Raw genomic sequence first — 20,353 nt, forward strand, 5'->3', positions numbered from 1 at the left:
TGTCTTATGTGTCACCACATTTCACTCTGTATCTAACTTCAGCCTACAAGTGTGTGTGTGTGTGTGTGTGTGTGTGTGTGTGTGTGTGTGTGTGTGTGTGTACAAATTTAGGCCTGTCTTCAGTAACCCCACCCTAGAAGTCTAGCAGACTTCCCACTGCTTGCCCTAATCCCTAGACCTATTCTAGATCCTTCCGTCAAACCCATCTACTTCCTTTTTGTCTGTGTCATGCCTGTATACAACTATACATTGTTCAGCTGTAGAGATGGCAACAAATTGTGGACAGTGGGAAGAGAAGTATGACCATTTGATGTTTGAGCAGGATTATGCACTTGTGGCAATGTAGTGAACTTCACTGGCTTTTTCCCAACACCCATCATCAGAATCCATCCCCTTCCCCCTCTACAGATTCCCATAATTGCACAGTTAGGAAGTGTCCCACCAAAACATCCTTTATTCCAGCAGCATTCCTGTCCTCAATTTCCACTAGTCTTTGAACTGTGCTACTGTTATTTAGTCAGTCCAGTTGTCCTGCAGCTTCAGCCCCCATTTGAAAATGGTTTTTTGCAATTGGTGAATATATCTTGATTGAGTTGGAAAAGTTGTAATTCACCCACAGCAGAAACTCTGAGCTATCATAGTATCTACAGCTTTGTAAATTGACTTTGTCATTATCAGTTTTGGTGCTCAGTTTAAATATGATAGACAAGATGATAGACCTGTCTCAGATACATTATGCACACATTAAAGAATACGACCTTTGAATTATATTTGCATATTTCCAATAAATAAAATACTTCTGTTGTATAAATGTGTATTTTCGTTAAACTACACAGTTTCACTTGTATTATTATGTATCCTTTCTTTCATACTTGGGTCAAAATCAGGAGTCATTATTAATGTATGCTTGATGAACTTGCACTTAACTATCATAATTTTAAGCAGTGTTTACAATATAAATAAGAAATATTTCTCCTGTAGATTACTCTGCAAGAATCCACCAAAGAAATCAAAATAGCTCAGACTGCTGGTCATACATTTATAACAGTCTCATAATTGTCTCTGGTTTTTGTAATGTTTTGAGTTTGCTAGCTGATGGAGTGTTACACATAAAAACATTTGTAAAGTATATGAATTGTGTTAATTTGTCAACTTAGCAGTAATTAAGATATCCTTTGCAATTCATAAGAATAGTTCTTGATTATGCCCACTGTTGGGACATTCACTTCAAGGCAAACAATATTTATTAAACACAATATTCTGTAACAATAGATTAAAATTGACTATTGGTGTACAAAAACAAACAGTAATAGTTACTGTTCAAAATTAATATAAGCTATAGTTCCAGATAGAAAGTAATCGGCAGTGTTTCCTCGTTGGAGCTGATAAACATCATATGAGGGTGTGCTGAAAAGTAATGTCTCCAAATTTTTTATGTGGCAACTCATATCTTTTAAAGGAAACAAACATGATTAACATTCTACATCTTTATTCTTCTTGTCTTTTTTTCCATGAGCATAGTCACCCTGATGATACACGTTTCTCCCAATGAGACACCAGTGTCTTGATACTGTTACTACAGAATGTTTCAGTTTGTTCATGAAGCCACAACCTCACCTCTGTTTGCACAACTTCATCACTATCAAAGTGAACTCCTCGAAGATGTTCTTGAAGTTTTGGAAACAAATGAAGATTCAATGAGGCAAAGTTGGGACTGTATAGAAGATGTCCAATGATAGTAAACCCAAGGCATCAGATTGTTGAAGATGTTGCAGTGCTCGTGAAGGTTGCCTAAATACCGTCCACCAGCAGGATATTTTGGGATCTATTTTTGGTCATGTGGATTGTGAGAGCAGTTAGGTTCCTGTGATGCATGACCTCTGGCAGCACTGCTAGGGATGCCTAGTGGAATACAGGGAAATCTAATTTTTTGTGAAAAGTGGTTGCCTGGCAGCTGTGCAACCCTCAACACTAGGATGTCTGGTGTGTCGTCAACCTTGCAGGCATAACAACATGTCATATCGGCTTGTTTGTGGTCTGGTATTTTCATGCTGAAGGAGATGGTGCCCCGTGTGTGTTGACACAAACTCTTCAAATTCGAAACTCGATTACAGCACACTTGCATCGATATAGTTACACACCATTGCGTTCCATGTTACTATTCAGAGCCCTCTAGTGGCAGAGGACTGCAGATATGTAGGCATGAAGGACAAAGATGTAGAAGTAATACCTTTTGCTTTATTTTTTAAAAGAAACGTTAAGAGTTTTTACATAAAAATTAAGAGGTATTAGTTTTTAGCTTGTCCTTATATTACACAAAGTTCCATTGTCTGGCATTGGTAGAGACCACATACTCCTCAGCCGATGCATTTTGCAACAAAAGTCTAAATTGGTCGAGGTGTTCAGTGGCGACGGTCATAATCACTTATAAAGGTGAAGTTGGAGGGAGACGGACCGCTTACAAGTGGCCTTACATTTACCTGCTACTGACATTTACCTGACCAGCCTGTGATGACAGCAAGTTGTCGCCACAGGCACATTCACTGCATGTGGGCAGTGCTACACATATCAGTATGCGTATATTTTCTGTTTTAACAACCATTGGCATACTAAACCCTTTTTCTGTTGTCTGCCTTTTTGCAGCCTAAGCTCTGCTGAAGTCAAAACATATTCCATGACATCAGTTTTGTACCCACCACCCTCTTTGGTCTAACCCAGTTCTCATTTCTCATCTCCTCTTCCTGCTCACCACTTTAACGTACATATTTTTGGAAATTTTCCAGTAGTAATGGATTTAAATACTGAGAAATTATTCATCAATGTTATCAACATTTCTATTTCCTATTCCAGTAGTTCAGCCTTTCTTAAATTATATTTGCCAATCGAAAAGAGCTGTGTGACATAATATTGAGTAGGTTTATGGCGTACCAGTGTCAGTCTTGTGGTATACCAATTTAAGGTGAACTGTTTTTTAAACTTGTACTGTCTGTAAAAACAAAATCATTGGAAACAAACTATGTATGTTGATGTAATTAGGGATCTTTGTCCATTAGGAATGTGAAAGGGATTGGAAAAATTAGATCATCCCGGAATTGAATGGTTCACAGACTTGTGGCAGACTGTTTTTGCTTCATGTGGGGACATATTGATTTGAATGTAGATTATGATTTCTGTGTTCTTTGTCATTCATTTTCAGAACATTATTTCTGATGGGTATTCTAGTTTCTTGCAGACATTGACTATTGCAGTTTGAAGAACACACATTGTGTGTAGAGTGCAGGCAAAATATATTTGCTCATACTTGCACAGACAGTACGCTAAAATAAGGTCAATGGTAGTGATAGGGATTCCCTCTTGAGCGGCGTTATATTGGTAAGGGAGGTTTAGTTTGAGAACTGGAGCCTACACACAAATGCATATCTCGCATAACTTGTAAGCTATAGCTAGCAAGTGTGCAAATGATTGTATTAACAGGTTATACCAGCTGGTTATAGTTAAAAGTGCAGCTACTCACAAAGGTCCAATTTGGTCTATAATTATCATATGGCTGCGGAACTGATATTCTAATGCATTATTGCAGAGCTGATTTACGCAAAAAAATTAATTGCAATATTGGCCACCAGGTGAAAATGTGAAGATTTGAATCCTAGAAATGTTTCTATATGTAATGGATTAGGAATGAGATAAGGACAGAAAAGCTCAAACAAATGAGGACAGCATAATGTTGATTTTATTGTTTACTGCCGCTTACAGGAGCCCGACAAGATGTTTTATCCATAAAATGACATGATCAACATTTGCTCCTGTATACTGGTCCTCAGATCAGGTGGAGGCAAAATGTGTCCCTGGTAAACATTCTCTTAGACATTTCCAGAGCCAAAAGTCATATGGATTCAGATCAGGTGACTTTACAGACCAAGCATGTGGAAAACCCCAGGAGATAACACTTTCGTGGAAGGTTGCATTAAGCAGATTTTTCAGTGGGCGTGTGGCACCATCTTTGATGAAAATAGTGACTTTCACATAGTTGCTCTCTTACAAAGTTGGAGTTACACATTCTGTGAGGAAGTTTCAATAACGAGCGAATGTCGTGTCGCACCTGACAAGTCCCACTGGGTGTATTCTCTTTAAAGAAGAATGGATTGAGAATGAAGGTACTATTCAATTCACACCACACAATCGTGTGGCGAATGCAGTGGCTCTTCACTCATAAGAGACTGTTTAACAGTACCCCAAATTTGAATATTGCCCAACTGCATATCATCAGTCAGTGTTGATCCTTACCAGAACCCAAAGAGTGAATCAGAATATTGCTGTAAATCATGAGGTTTCAATTGCTATACCATCTGGATCTTGTATGGGTACCAGTGTAAAATAGACCGCAAAACTTTCTGTACTGTGGACCATGGGATGGCCAATTCTCGTGACACTGCACGAGCACTTGCACTTCCTGTGACATGTGCTTCATGCCCAGTTACAGCAAGAGCAACTGCCTCTTAGTCTTCCAGGTGCCATACCACACTCACATGTGTTTAGAAGTTATTATCATCTGCTGTAAACCTTTTAAGGCTTTGGGCCTGTCCTCAGACCTTTCAGTCAGCGGTACTCAGTCAGTGCAGCACTCTGATTGCTGCAGTTCACATAAAACAGTTTCACCAACAACATTTGTTCTCTTATCTCGATGGCCGTATTCTTCGCTCATGTTATGGCTTGTCAGATGACGGCATGGATATCATACCATCATACAAACAGTGTATAATGCCGATGTGCAGCTGGAACTATTTTTTTTCCAGCTTAAATCAGTTCTGCATTAACACATTAGCATATATACCAAGTTTCACAGCCATACGATACCTACACCCCACAGAGGACATCTGTCAGTAGCTGCACTTCAGCTCTAACCACCTGGTATCGTTATGACCAATATTTCGAAAATATGGATGTTCAAAGCCAATAGTTCATCAGTAGAATATTGAAAACAAAATAGTCACATAATCAACCCAAAGCAAAACATGTCAAGCCACGTGCTACCAGAGGAAAATCTTTTAAAACAAAAAAGAGGTAATAATGTAGTGTACAGGACAAAGTTATCTATTACATTGCTGAATGTGTCACATGGAAAGTGTGTATCTGGTCTCCTAACAACCTGCTTGTCAATATTGCCTAAATATAAAATTTTTTCTCCTTCTTCTGCATATTTCTGGAAGTAGTGAATCTTTGGGAAGTATTTGTAGTTATATTTTCACCCCTTCTCCTTTATTCTCTTTATTGCGCAGTTGGAAGATCGAATGGGTTCTATAATGCTCAAACACACTTTAGAATGACATTTTTGCTTCCTCCTTTGCCTCTTCCAACCAAAATTTAATGGCATTGCATGTAAACAAATACACCTTATTATGAAGAACTTTCCCTTCACCTTCTGTGTGTGAAGGCTGTGATGTGCTATGCAGTAGATAGAAAGCAACAAGAATGCTGGAAGTTTGCTTAGTCAGCAGGCAACAGTCAACTGAGGTGTCCACCTCCTTCAGAAAAAAGGTTTGAGCTTGCCAGTGTTGAAGATGAGGATGTGTTTCTGTGCATGGGTGAATTTATTTTGTGCGAGCTGACTATTCTGTTTAATGTAACGTTAAGCAAATGAATGTCTAATGTAAGAAGTATTGTTGACTTTTTATGTTAACTCTATTAGAACCTAGATTTTCTGTAATTGGAGTAGTTTCTTTCTAAGTTAAGATTATTATGTATCTGTTTTGTGTCTCATTAACTAGATGTGTTCATTTTATTTGCAGTTCATATAATGTAACATCCAAATGTTTCTATGTGACAGTTTTGTTCTTGTTGTCATTGGTAGAGATGTATTTATTTGTATTGTATGAAAGTGCCCATATTCCTGTAAGTAGTTGAGAGACATTATTCTGAAAATACTATCTAGTATTGTTTGCTGATACCTCCCCTGATGTCAATCAATAGCAAACTAAACATTTCTTGCTGATCTCACTTTCTTGGTTGTAAAGTTCCATGGCAAGTGCTTTGTACAATTTTGATTATAATTTTTTTTGTTTGTGTGGGTTAGTAATCCATGAATTATGTTCTGATCCAGGATTGCAGAGATAATAGAGGTAGAAACTGATAACTACATGAAGATGGATCCAGATCCATTTGATGAAAGACATCCAATCAGGGCTGATCCAGACTGTGCACTTGGTCACATTTTGAAGGTTCTATTTCGCAAAGAAAATTTTATGAATAAGGTAAAAAAACTTGATTTCTACAAATAAACCTTGTGTATTACTTTCTTTTCAGAATTAGTAACATGGCAGTAAAATACTCAGCTTCCCTTTTTAGAGTTGATTAATAGATCCTCTTAGAGATAATGTGAAAAATAGCAAAGGCCATCAAGTGTAACTGATGTATTTCACATTGATATTTAGCATTAAACGGATTAATTTACTCTTAAAATTCTGGAAGCTTCTGTGTCTGCGAATGAAGAAATATAATACTGCATGTCGCATACAAACTATTGGTTCTGACTGTAAAGTGAGAGAATTTGGGTCTGTAGTTCTACAGTTCTGCAAATGGAGTAAATGGGAGGGATAAATCATACCTGTACCTTCCAACATCTTCCACATCTAATTTTTTCAGCATTCTTCAGTAGTATCAAATTTAAAGGGACTCTTTTGTCTTAAGTCGTTCTAGAAAAGTCTTCCTAACACATGAATTTATATTCCATGGCAATGTATTTCTCCTGTTCAGACAAGCTTTTCTTGCATTTTATATTTTCTTTATGCCTATCACCTTGTTCATTTTGCTGCCCAAATTACAAATCACGTGTACTAATCCGTGTTTCCTTTCACTTGTCATGCTGATGCTCCTCTTGTAACTTCTTTCAAAGACACTATCCATCCTGTTCAGTTTTTCCAAGCCCTTTGCTGTCTCTGATGGTATTATTGAAATGGTTATTATACTTTGTAATAGGCCTCTAGAGGATCGTGAGAAACATCTGCTTATTATGAAATTTTCTGAGGCACCACACGTCTTTCATCTTGTCACTATGCATTTTCTTCCTTCTTCTGTTCCTTTCTTGAATTTCATGACCTCTTGGCTTACTTTCCATATGAGTTCTTTTGGTTGAGTGTTTGTCTGACTTTTTGAGTTTGTTATGCCAGCATCCTTCTGGCCCTTGGTGATCCACTTCAGGTTCTTAATGCGTTCTGAGTGCAAGATGTGTTTGGTTTGTTGGGTGTCCAACATTCTCTTGACATTTGTGTAAAATTTCAGTCAATGTTTCTTCATGTCATGTAATATATTAGATATCTGTTTGCTCTGTTGTCCATGCTGTAATCTGTAGTCAGCTTCTCTCTCATTGAGCCCTAGGATTTTTATGGTGTTTCTTCTGTTTGCTTTCTTGACCTTTCCTAGTGCACTTTTCCAATCCATGACCAATGTTCCTGTTGCATATAAGTTTTGTAACATGGTGACAGTGTTGCTATGTCTCACTTTTATGTTGACATGATAGGTATGATTTATCATAGGTGTTGCCAGTCATCCATAATGCTCTAATCATCTTTTGATTTCTCAGTTCGTGAGCTTCTTTACCATCCCAGTTGTGTGTATCTCACAATGATGCTTGAATTTGTGAACTCTCTTGAGCTCCCTGTATCTTTTGTGATATTATGTGTGGTATCTTTTTGGTTGGCAGGCACTCTTTTTTTCTCAGAGATATGCAGCCTGACATTTTCAGCACTCTCTTTTACAACCTCAATTTGCCTCACTGCGGTTTCTATGTTATCTGATAGTATTGCCAGATCATCAGTGAATTCCAAAGTGCCAATATCAAGTCCTCCGTTTTTCTTTCCTACCCTGATTGGTTTATAAAATACCTCTGTCCTCAATTTTTTTTCCATTCCCTGACACCTTTGTCTAATAGTGTATTGAACAATAGTGGTGAATTACTATCTCCCTGTCTCACTACTGTTCTAATCTCAGAGAACTGATAAGTTGCTCATGAATTTGATTTTAGATTTGGTGTTTGTTAGTGTCCGTTTGATAATGTTCTCTGTCTTCCCATTGAGGTCACTCTCTTCCAGTTCTTGGAAAAGTGATGGTCTATATAAATAGCATATCTTTTGGAAACCCAACAGGAGAGCTCATGGTCACTCTGCTTCTCATTTCTTCGTATCTCAGGACTGTCTTTAAATTTAGTATCTGCTCAGCACAGCATCTTCACAGTCTGAAGCCTGATTTTTATTCCCTTATCTTGCCTCCTGTTGCAACTGTGTCCTATCTAGCAGGCACTGTGTTTGAACTTTGAACTTCAAATGTGACTGGCAGGATAGATGTCCCTCTAATTATTAACATTGGTCATACCTCTGTTTTTATGTAGAGGGTGTACAACCGCGCACTTTCAGTCTTCTGATATTACTTCAATCTCCCATATGTTTTATACGATATTTGTCGTTTCTCTGGTGGTATTTGGCTCAGCTTCTTTTAGCATTTCAGCTATGATGTCATCTTCTCCAGCTGTTCTACAGTTTTCAATCATCGTTTCTGGACAGTTCAGTAGTTAACTGCAGTGTCTTGCACTTCTTTGTTGTTCAGTGCCAGAACTCTATAATTGTATCCTGACATATGCATTTTGTGGTTGGTATCCTTTGACTCTGGTTTTAAATGTCCTGTAGAAGTTGTGTTATAGTTTTGGAAATCCTCTTCTACTCCTTTTAACTGATCCTTTTCATATTCTCTTTTCTCTTTCCTGGTGCGTCTCATTTGTTTTCTCATCCTACATTGCCAGGTTAACTTCTGTTTTGTCACTGTTCCATTTGCGTGCCATTTTCCTGTTCTCAGTTGCTTTAGCTCTTGTCATTCCACCGTGAATGTCTCTTCTTTTTGGTTAGAGGAATTTCTGCTTTTGCTTACCTGTTTACCTTCTCTTTGAATTCTTCTCATGTCACAGCTCTCTCATCCTCCCATTCCACTTTGATCCTCAATGACTAATTTTGTCACATCAAACTTTGGTGTCACTGTGGTCTTCATATTCATTCTGTTTGGTGTCAGCCTGATTTTAAGTCTGGTGAGCCAATGATCAGTTTCTATGTTCGCCCCTCTTTGGATTTTTATGTTCATGATTTCTCTGTGGTTCTTGTGTGTAATTGCCACACAGTTTATATTGTATTCTCATAAGGATACGACTGGTGATTTCTATGTCTTTTTTTTTAAAAAAGCTCTTTCTTGAAGTGAGTTGCTGTTGTTCTCATATTTTATTATTATTATTATTTTAGCCTGAGGACATGTTGTCAGTTGTGGGAACATCATCCGTTTCAGGTTCTGTTCTGAAACTTGAAATCCTTTTTATTTTCTCTGTAGTTTTGGATTCTAACCATGTATTTCACAATGGTTTCCTGTGAACTTAAGTCTTGTAGGAGGTTACTGGAGCACTGTGGATTTATTTATCTCGTACCACTGGCGAGTATGTGTCACCCATCTGACAAACTGGCATCACTTCCAGTCTCTAATGAAGTAGCATTACATTCTTCTCCACTTTCTGAGCCACTGAATTCAATTTCAAACTCAGGATCACTATAGCCATCCTCTTCTGAGAGCATTGCCTAAATAGGAGAGAGGCTGAAAGAACCTGGTTTGTTGTTGAGTATCCAAAGTCGCACAAAGTAAAGACCACATCTAGTGGCAGTCACCTCAGCCAAAACACAATAGCCAAGATACAAATGTAGGACCAGATGCTCTCTAACACCTGAACACTTAACTATCAGTGCTGAAATGGATATAAGTGAGGTTTTATTTCTTCGAAGGTCTTTTCTTAAGTTGTAATGAGTGTATTTGGGATTCTAAGTTCAGTCAAAATAATAAAAATGAGATAACTTGGGTTTTTATGTTAAAGGGTTCATTATTATCTGGGAAATTTGCTGCCACATTAAACATGGAATCATGCAGTCCTCACTGCATTTGGTTATTGTAATTTTATTTAATACAGAAATGCATATTTGTAGGACTTTCAGCTGATCGAAGCATAACTCCTTGCCTACATCAATTATTCAAAAGAATGTATCCCTTTGTATACTTTTATTAACATTCTCTGTTATTTCAACTTGTATTTTATTTAAATTTGCACTACTTGCCAGTGCTTAGATAAATTATACGAAAGGATCACAAGTAAAAACTAATTTTTTGCAGTGAGTTTAGCTGGTGGGCTTGAAATGCAAGGTAGTAGCAACCACCAGTAAATCACAAGAGCAACAATTTGGTAAGAGGCAAAATGTTTTAATGTGAAGCCTTGCACTGTCTATGGTGGTATATTATTGTACTCACCATATACTGGATGCAGGCAAGCACAACAGAAAGACTGCTAAACAAGTGAGCCAAAGGGCCTTCTTCTAAAGCATACAACACACAAAGATGATGTGACTTACCAAATGAAAGTGCTGGCAGGTCGACAGACACACAAACAAACACAAACATGCACACAAAATTCAAGCTTTCACAACAAACTGTTGCCTCATCGGGAAAGAGGGAAGGAGAGGGAAAGACGAAAGGATGTGGGTTTTAAGGGAGAAGGTAAGGAGTCATTCCAATCCCGGGAGCGGAAAGACTTACCTTAGGGGGAAAAAAGGACGGATATACACTCGCGCGCACACACACATATATCCATCCACACATATACAGACACAAGCAGACATATTTAAAGACACACACACACACACACACACACACACACATATATATATATATATATATATATATATATATATATATATATATATATATATATATATATAAAAGCAAAGATGAGGTGACTTACCGAACAAAAGCGCTGGCAGGTCGATAGACACACAAACAAACACAAACATACATACAAAATTCAAGCTTTCGCAACAAACTGTTGCCTCATCAGGAAAGAGGGAAGGAGAGGGGAAGACGAAAGGAAGTGGGTTTTAAAGGAGAGGGTAAGGAGTCATTCCAATCCCGGGAGCGGAAAGACTTACCTTTGGGGGAAAAAAGGACAGGTATACACTCGCACACACACACATATCCATCCACACATACAGACACAAGCAGACATATTTAAATATGGTCTTTAAATATGTCCTTTCCTTGACGTTGACCTCCATCTGTCCAATGGTCAGCTTCACACATCCTTCCATATCAAACCCACCAACAAGCAACAGTACCTCCATTATGAGAGCTCCCACCCATTCCACATCACGGTCCCTTCCCTACAGGCTAGGTCTTTGTGGCAAACGAATCTGCTCCAGTCCGGAATCCCTGAAACATTACACCAACAACCTGGAAACAGCTTTCGCATCCTGCAACTACCCTCTCGACCTGGTACAGAAGCAAATAACCAGAGCCACTTCCTCATCCCCTCAAACCCTGAACCTCCCACAGAAGATCCACAAAAGTGCCCCACTTGTGACAGGATACTTTCCGGGACTGGATCAGACTCTGAATGTGGCTCTCCAGCAGGGATACAACTTCCTCAAATCCTGCCTGGAAATGAGATCCATCCTTCATGAAATCCTCCCCACTCCACCAAGAGTGTCTTTCCGCTGTCCGCCTAACCTTCATAACCTTTTAGTTCATCCCAATGAAATCCCCAAACCACCTTCCCTACCCTCTGGGTCCTACCCTTGTAACCGCCCCCGGTGTAAAACCTGTCCCATGCACCCTCCCACCACCACCTACTCCAGTCCTGTAACCCGGAAGGTGTACATGATCAAAGGCAGAGCCACGTGTGAAAGCACCCACGTGATTTACCAACTGACCTGCCTACGCTGTGGAGCTTTCTATGTGGGAATGACCAGCAACAAACTGTCCATTCGCATGAATGGACACAGGCAGACAGTGTTTGTTGGCAATGAGGATCACCCTGTGACTAAACATGCCTGGGTGCACGGCCAGCACATATTGGCACAGTGTTACACAGTCCGGCTTATCTGGATACTTCCCACTAACACCAACCTGTCAGAACTCTGGAGATGGGAACTTGCTGTTCAGTGTATCCTCTCTTCTCGTTACCCACCAGGCCTCAACCTCCGCTAATTTCAAGTTGCCGCCGCTCATACCTCACCTGTCATTCAAGAACATCTTTGCCTCTGTACTTCCGCCTCAACTGACATCTCTGCCCAAACTCTTTGCCTTTACTAATGTCTGCTTGTGTCTGTGTATGTGCGGATGGATATGTGTGTGTGTGTGTGTGTGTGTGTGTGTGTGTGTGTGTGTGTACGCGAGTGTATACCTGTCCTTTTCTCCCCCTAAGGTAAGTCTTTCTGTTCCCGGGATTGGAATGACTCCTTACTCTCTCCCTTAAAACCTACATCCTCCATCCTTTTGTCTTTCCCTCTCCTTCCCTCTTTCCTGATGAGGTAACTGTTGGTTGCGAAAGCTTGAAATTTGTGTGTGCGTTTGTGTATTTTTATTGTGTCCATCTACCAGCGCTTTCTCATTTGGTAAGTCGTAGCATCTTTGTTTTTTATATATATTTTTATTTTTCCCACGTGGAATGTTTCACACACACACACACACACACACACACACACACACACAATGAGTTGTGCTTGTGTGAATGTGTGTGTTGTCTACTGTAGTTGAAAGCTCACATGTTTAGCAGTTTGTATGTTGTGCCTGTCTGCAACTCGATATCTACACTGTATGGTGAGCAGCAATCTATGCATTTCATAATGTCATTATTCCAATGGTTGGTGTATTATTTTATAATTTTTAATTATTACAGTAGTTGATACGTTCATGAATTTTGAGATACTTTGGTCTGATGTAAAGTAGGTGGCATTTGAGGGCTAGAGGGCTGGCCTTTCCCACCAGCATGACACCAATGGTAATTGTACTGCCATTGTCAGGTCCCACTGTTTTGCCATATCCGCTGTGCAAAGCAGTGTGCCTACCAGTTCTCAGTGAGCAATTGTAGTAGGAGGCCGGTGCAACATTTATTTTTGCATACATCAGAGCATGTGATGAAAGTAGTTGAAAGAGGAACAAAAGGAAGACACTTATGAGATAAGAACCAAGCATGAATTTCAGTATTTTTGTGGCAGATATAGACTTTAAAGTACTGTAGCTTTCTATTGCTGTGGAGACCAAAGTGTTATGACTGTTACCTGTAGGTAATACTTGTCATGGCAATGGTAGAAGTTGGCTAATTTATATCAGACTATAGGCGTAATGTGTTCTATTTCATTAACTCCTCAATTATGTTGAGTCTGTTTTGGATGATATTTGACTGAACTCTTGAGGCATGGATGGTAGCAGTGTACCTAATTTTTTATCATTCATCTTTTCAATGTAGTAACTGTTACAAGAAAATATTTGAAAGGTCCGGTGTATTAGTTGGGTCTGGCACTTGTCTTTGCTACTCTGTAGTTATATTCTATTTCTTCAGGTTGTAATGTCAATTTCAGAATTACTTTTCTGTGACTGAAAACATTCAGAGGACTGATAGTGGCTTTTCAGGTCATAATACAAGATAAGCAATGCTCTGTGCCTTTGCTATATAGATGAAGTAGAAGTATGAGGAAAACCTGGCCCAGTGTGAAGGATGAGTAGAATTCATAGTGTTTTACTAGTCCTGATTGTATTAGTGATGGTATGCCTTTGTTTTCCTCCAACCTTTGAACTAATCGGTAAAGCAGATGCCAGACTGAGATTCATTGGAAGAATCCTAAGGAAATGCAATTCAAAAATAAAGGAAGTAGGTTACAGTACATTTGTTCGCCCACTGCTTGAATATTGCTCACCAGTGTAGGATCTGTACCAGATAGGGTTGATAGAAGAGAGAGAGAAGATCCAACGGAGAGGAAGCGCTTCGTTACAGGATCATTTAGTAATCGTGAAAGCGTTATGGGGATGATAGATAAACTCCAGTGGAAGACTTTGCAGGAGAGACGCTCAGTAGCTTCACCGAGGAGTCAAGCAGTATATTGCTCCCTCCTACGTATATCTCGCGAAGAGACCATGAGGATAAAATCAGAGCCCACACAGAGGCATACCAACAATCTTTCTTTCCACAAACAATACAAAACTGGAATAGAACGGAGAACCAACAGAGGTACTCAAAGTACCCCCCGCCACACACCGTCAGGTGGCTTGCGGAGTATGGATGTAGATGTAGATGTAATGTACCCAGTTTTACAGTGATCTATAATATAGCATGAACTCTGAACCTAGGTTCAGCTTGGCATTATTCACATCAACGAATCATTGCCAGAGGTGAAATAAGCAATAATTGACAGAAAAAGTGCCAGAACCAATTGCGGAGTGAAATCCTGATATTTGTGGTCTGCCACTTGGCCCTAAGCCACATAGTAAATTTGTACTGAACAACAAAGACTCACATGGGACCAAATTTCTGGTAATCCCTTATGCAACTGCTTGATTGTAGCAATATGCATAACTGTTTCTGGGTATCTACATAGTTGCGGAATGAGGATTTGCCAGTTGTTTGGTAGCAGTGGGCAGTATTGCATGCTATGGAGCCCTTGTGGGAACTGATGAGACTCTGTAGTCTGCACTTGCATAGAGTTTACAAATGGGTGCTGATGATAAGAAACACATGGATTGTGCATTTTTTAATGTGCACTCAATTAACATTACTTTTGTTGAACAAACAGAATGAGTAATTAGGCACATTACTATAAATAACCAGTAGACCAACATAAAGAAATGACTTCATTTCTTTATGTTGGTCTACTGGTTATTTATAGTAATGTGCCTAATTACTCATTCTGTTTGTTCAACAAAAGTAATGTTAATTGAGTGCACATTAAAAAATGCACAATCCATGTGTATTTTGATGGATGATTACTTATTTGAATAAAAGGTTTGTTTGTGTGGCAATCCTCTGCAGCAAGCATAGAAATAATAGTTTTGTAAATAAAACCACCTTTTCCTGCTGCCACTTTATTTATCCCAGACGCGTTTAGCCTTTTCTTGTTTTAAGGCATCATCAGTTGGATCTAAAATGATACAGTTTTGTTATTTTTAGATTATTAAACGGTTCACATTGTGATTTTTTATGTAAAAAAGTAATTACAGGGTTATTACAAATGGCTGAAGCGATTTCACAGCTCTACAATAACTTTATTATTTGAGATATTTTCACAATGCTTTGCACACATGTATAAAAACTCAAAAAGTTTTTTTGAGGCATTCACAAATGTTCAATATGTGCACCATTAGTGATTCGGCAGACATCAAGCCGATAATCAAGTTCCTCCCACACTCGGCGCAGCATGTCCCCATCAATGAGTTCGAAAGCATCGTTGATGCAAGCTTGCAGTTCTGGCACGTTTCTTGGTAGAGGAGGTTTAAACACTGAATCTTTCACATAACCCCACAGAAAGAAATCGCATGGGGTTAAGTCGGGAGAGCGTGGAGGCCTTGACATGAATTGCTGATCATGATCTCCACCATGACCGCCATCGGTTTTCCAATCTCCTGTTTAAGAAATGCCGAACATCATGATGGAAGTGCGGTGGAGCACCATCCTGTTGAAAGATGAAGTCGGCGCTGTCGGTCTCCAGTTGTGGCATTAGCCAATTTTCCAGCATGTCCAGATACAGGTGTCCTGGAACATTTTTTTCGCGCAAGAAAAAGGGGCCGTAAACTTTAAACTGTGAGATTGCAGAAAACACGTTAACTTTTGGTGAATTGGGAATTTGCTGCATGAATGCGTGAGGATTCTCTACCGCCCAGATTCGCACATTGTGTCTGTTCACTTCACCATTAAGAAAAAATGTTGCTTCATCACTGAAAACAAGTTTCGCACTGAATGCATCCTCTTCCATGAGCTGTTGCAACCGCGCCGAAAATTCAAAGCGTTTGACTTTGTCATCGGGTGTCAGGGCTTGCAGCAATTGTAAACGGTAAGGCTTCTGCTTTAGCCTTTTCCGTAAGATTTTCCAAACCGTCGGCTGTGGTATGTTTAGCTCCCTGCTTGCTTTATTCGTTGACTTCCGCAGGCTACGTGTGAAACTTGCCCGCACGCGTTCAACCGTTTCTTCGCTCACTGCAGGCTGACCCGTTGATTTCCCCTTACAGAGGCATCCAGAAGCTTCAAACTGCGCATACCATCACCGAATGGAGTTAGCAGTTGGTGGATCTTTGTTGAACTCCGTCCTGAAGTGTCGTTGCACTGTTATGACTGACTGATGTGAGTGCATTTCAAGCACGACATACACTTTCTCGGCTCCTGTCGCCATTTTGTCTCACTGCGCTCTCGAGTGCTCTGGCGGCAGAAACCTGAAGTGCAGCTTCAGCCGAACAAAACTTTATGAGTTTTTCTACGTATCTGTAGTGTGTCGTGACCATATGTCAATGAATGTAGCTACTGTGAATTTTTGAAATCGCTTCAATCATTTGTAATAGCCCTGTACTTACGATTTGCTGATCTGTGTTTCCTCTTATCTGGTCTGGAGGTTGCACTACCACTTTATTACTGATATATAAGCACAATTTTGCATTCTGACCTGGTGGCATCTAAGATAAATAAATTAAGTGGCAGCAGGAAAAGGTGGTTCTTTTTACAAAACAAGTAACTCATTAGAATGATTGTAACGATGTAGGAACCAAGTCAGATCAACTTTTATCTTAGTAGTAAAATTGTAGACACTGTAAGATGGGGAACTGAGTAATAGTGAACGTCCTGAAAGAACGTTTTAAGTTAGAAGTGGCGGAATGAGTCAAAATAAACAAACATGCCAAAAATGTAGTATATACCATCTAATTCCAAAATAGCAAAAAATAAATGCTGATTAGAAAAAACTGGAGAACCACATATTACAAATTTTAAAAGAAACACTGTGTCCACATCCTTCCATAATGCATTTAAAGGTGCAGAATGGGGCAGGTGGGACCATGTTTCCCAGTTTCTGGGAAATAGGAGGAAAATAGGGAAAATGCCCATTTGTTTTCAGAAACATTTAACATTCAGAATAAATGTCTCATTCTCAGCGACATATGCATTAGTATTCTTTGAAAATATGAACTCTATGGAGTAGGTGCCAACAACCAAGCTAGGTGGTTTGGTGTAAGTTGATTACAGTGATCTCTAAGTTTGGTAGAAAGGATCTGGACACCGAATACCTATTCAGGAGAAATTGCAGTCAAATCCCAGCCTGAACTTAAAGTGCCTTTCATTTGGTTTAGCTTCCAGTTGTTAGTCTTTAATTAGAAATAATATCAAAGTTGTTATAGCAACTGTTGTGTCATCTATCCCTGTGATTTATTTATTAATGAACTTTTTCAGTTGGTGAATGACTATTTACGTGATAATTATTACCCACGAATGCCAAACTCATCGAAAGATTCAAGGAAACTCAATATTGCAGCATGCCGGCTAATGTTGGACATTATGCCTGGCCTGGACACTGCTGTTGTATTTCAGCTGGTAAGAATGAACAAATAGCTTGAGTAGCTATTATTGCATAGAATTTAGTATTGCTTTCTTCATGTCTGCTTCTCATATAGCATTCTCTCTCTCTCTTTTTAAATTTATGTACTTGTTATTTTTTTCTTATTAATCCAGGGCAAGGTTCCTGAATTAGTATCTCTTATTGAAGGAAATAGTGCGCATATAGTATTAGGAACGGAAAGTTGGTTAAAACCGGAAGTGAACAGTAACGAAATCCTAGACACAGAATGGAATATATACCGCAAGGATAGGATAAACGCCAATGGTGGAGGAGTATTTATAGCAGTAAAGAATTCAATAATATCCAGTGAAGTTATTAGCGAATGCGAATGTGAAATAATCTGGGTTAAGTTAAGTATAAAAGGTGGGTCAGATATGATAGTCGGATGCTTCTATAGACCACCTGCATCAGCAACCGTAGTAGTTGAGCGCCTCAGAGAGAACCTGCAGAACGTCGTGAAGAAGTTTCGTGATCATACTATTGTAATAGGGGGAGACTTCAATCTACCAGGTATAGAATGGGATAGTCACACAATCAGAACTGGAGCCAGGGACAGAGACTCTTGTGACATTATCCTGACTGCCTTGTCCGAGAATTACTTCGAGCAGATAGTTAGAGAACCAACTCGTGAAGCTAACGTTTTAGACCTCATAGCAACAAATAGACCGGAACTTTTCGACTCCGTGAATGTAGAAGAGGCGTGAATGTAGAAGAGGGTACCAGTGATCATAAGTCAGTGGTTGCATCAATGACTACAAGTGTAATAAGAAATGCCAAGAAAGGAAGGAAAATATATTTGCTTAACAAGAGTGATAGGGCACAAATCGCAGAATATCTGAGTGACCACCATCAAACGTTCATTTCTGAGGAAGAGGATGTGGAACAAAAATGGAAAAAATTCAGAAACATCGTCCAGTACGCCTTAGATAAGTTCGTACCGACTAAGGTCCAAAGCGAGGGGAAAGATCCACCGTGGTATAACAATCATGTACGAAAGGTACTACGGAAACAAAGAAAGCTTCACCATAGGTTTAAGAGTAGTCGAATCATAGCTGATAAGGAAAAGCTGAACGAAGCGAAAAAGAGCGTAAAGAGAGCAATGAGAGAAGCATTCAACGAATTCGAACATAAAACATTGGCAAACAATCTAAACAAGAACCCTAAAAAGTTTTGGTCATATGTAAAATCGGTAAGCGGATCTAAATCCCCTATTCAGTCACTCGTTGACCACGATGGCACCGAAACAGAGGACGACCGAAGAAAGGCAGAAATACTGAATTCAGTGTTCCGAAACTGTTTCACTGCGGAAAATCGTAACACGGTCCCTGACTTCAGCCGTCGCACGGACGCCAAAATGGAAAATATTGAAATAAACGATATCGGAATTGAAAAACAACTGCTATCACTTAGTAGCGGAAAAGCATCCGGACCAGACGAGATACCCTTAAGATTCTACAGTGATTATGCTAAAGAACTTGCCCCCTTTCTATCAGCAATTTATCGTAGATCGCTGGAAGAACGTAAAGTACCTAGCGACTGGAAGAAAGCGCAGGTCGTTCCCATTTTCAAGAAGGGTCATAAATCAGATGCGAATAATTATAGGCCTATTTCGCTTACGTCAATCTGTTGTAGAATAATGGAACATGTTTTGTGTTCTCGTATTATGACGTTCTTAGATAATACAAATCTCCTTCATCATAACCAACATGGATTCCGCAAACAGAGATCATGTGAAACTCAGCTCGCCCTATTTGCCCAAGAAATTCACAGTGCCATAGACACTGGCGAGCAGATTGATGCCGTATTCCCCGTTTAGTGAAAAAAATTCGAGCTTACGGAATATCGGACCAGGTTTGTGATTGGATTCAGGATTTCCTAGAAGAAAGAACACAACATGTCATTCTTAACGGTTCAAAATCTGCAGATGTAGAGGTAATTTCGGGAGTACCGCAGGGAAGCGTGATAGGACCTTTATTGTTTACAATATACATAAATGACTTAGTTGACAACATCGGTAGCTCCGTGAGGCTATTTGCAGATGACACGATTGTCTACAAGAAAGTAGCAACATCAGAAGACTCGTACGTACTCCAGGAGGACCTGCAGAGGATTAATGCATGGTGCGACAGCTGGCAGCTTTCCCTAAACGTAGATAAATGTAATATAATGCGCATACATAGGGGCAGAAATCCATTCCAGTACGATTATGCCATAGGTGGTAAATCATTGGAAGCGGTAACGACCGTAAAATACTTAGGAGTTACTATCCGGAGCGATCTGAAGTGGAATGATCACATAAAACAAATAGTGGGAAAAGCAGGCGCCAGGTTGAGATTCATAGGAAGAATTCTAAGAAAATGTGACTCATCGACGAAAGAAGTAGCTTACAAAACGCTTGTTCGTCCGATTCTTGAGTATTGCTCATCAGTATGGGACCCTTACCAGGTTGGATTAATAGAAGAGATAGACATGATCCAGCGAAAAGCAGCGCGATTCGTCATGGGGACATTTAGTCAGCGCGAGAGCATTACGGAGATGCTGAACAAGCTCCAGTGGCGGACACTTCAAGAAAGGCGTTACGCAATACGGAGTGGTTTATTATCGAAATTACGAGAGAGCACATTCCGGGAAGAGATGGGCAACATATTACTACCGCCCACATATATCTCGCGTAATGATCACAACGAAAAGATCCGAGAAATTAGAGCAAATACAGAGACTTACAAGCAGTCGTTCTTCCCACGCACAATTCGTGAATGGAACAGGGAAGGGGGGATCAGATAGTGGTACAATAAGTACCCTCCGCCACACACCGTAAGGTGGCTCGCGGAGTATAGATGTAGATGTAGATTAAACTTTCCTCTGACATTTGGGTTATTTTATTAACCTTACACTTTTAGAAGTTTTTATCCTTATTA

At 39.6% G+C, this 20,353-nt stretch overlaps 1 protein-coding gene across 1 annotated transcript in view; it reads left to right on the forward strand.

The window, feature by feature from the left end:
- Nucleotides 1–20,353, forward strand: part of LOC126474687 (DDB1- and CUL4-associated factor 1) — a 245,895-nt gene that overhangs the window by 21,317 nt on the left and 204,225 nt on the right. Inside the window, exons 3-4 of the mRNA XM_050102169.1 lie at nt 6,098–6,248; nt 17,270–17,410. Of these exons, the coding sequence (XP_049958126.1) occupies nt 6,098–6,248; nt 17,270–17,410 (292 nt within the window). The remainder of the gene's footprint in view (nt 1–6,097; nt 6,249–17,269; nt 17,411–20,353) is intronic.

This window comes from Schistocerca serialis, chromosome 1, assembly GCF_023864345.2.
Source record: "Schistocerca serialis cubense isolate TAMUIC-IGC-003099 chromosome 1, iqSchSeri2.2, whole genome shotgun sequence".
Lineage (NCBI taxonomy): Eukaryota > Metazoa > Arthropoda > Insecta > Orthoptera > Acrididae > Schistocerca > Schistocerca serialis.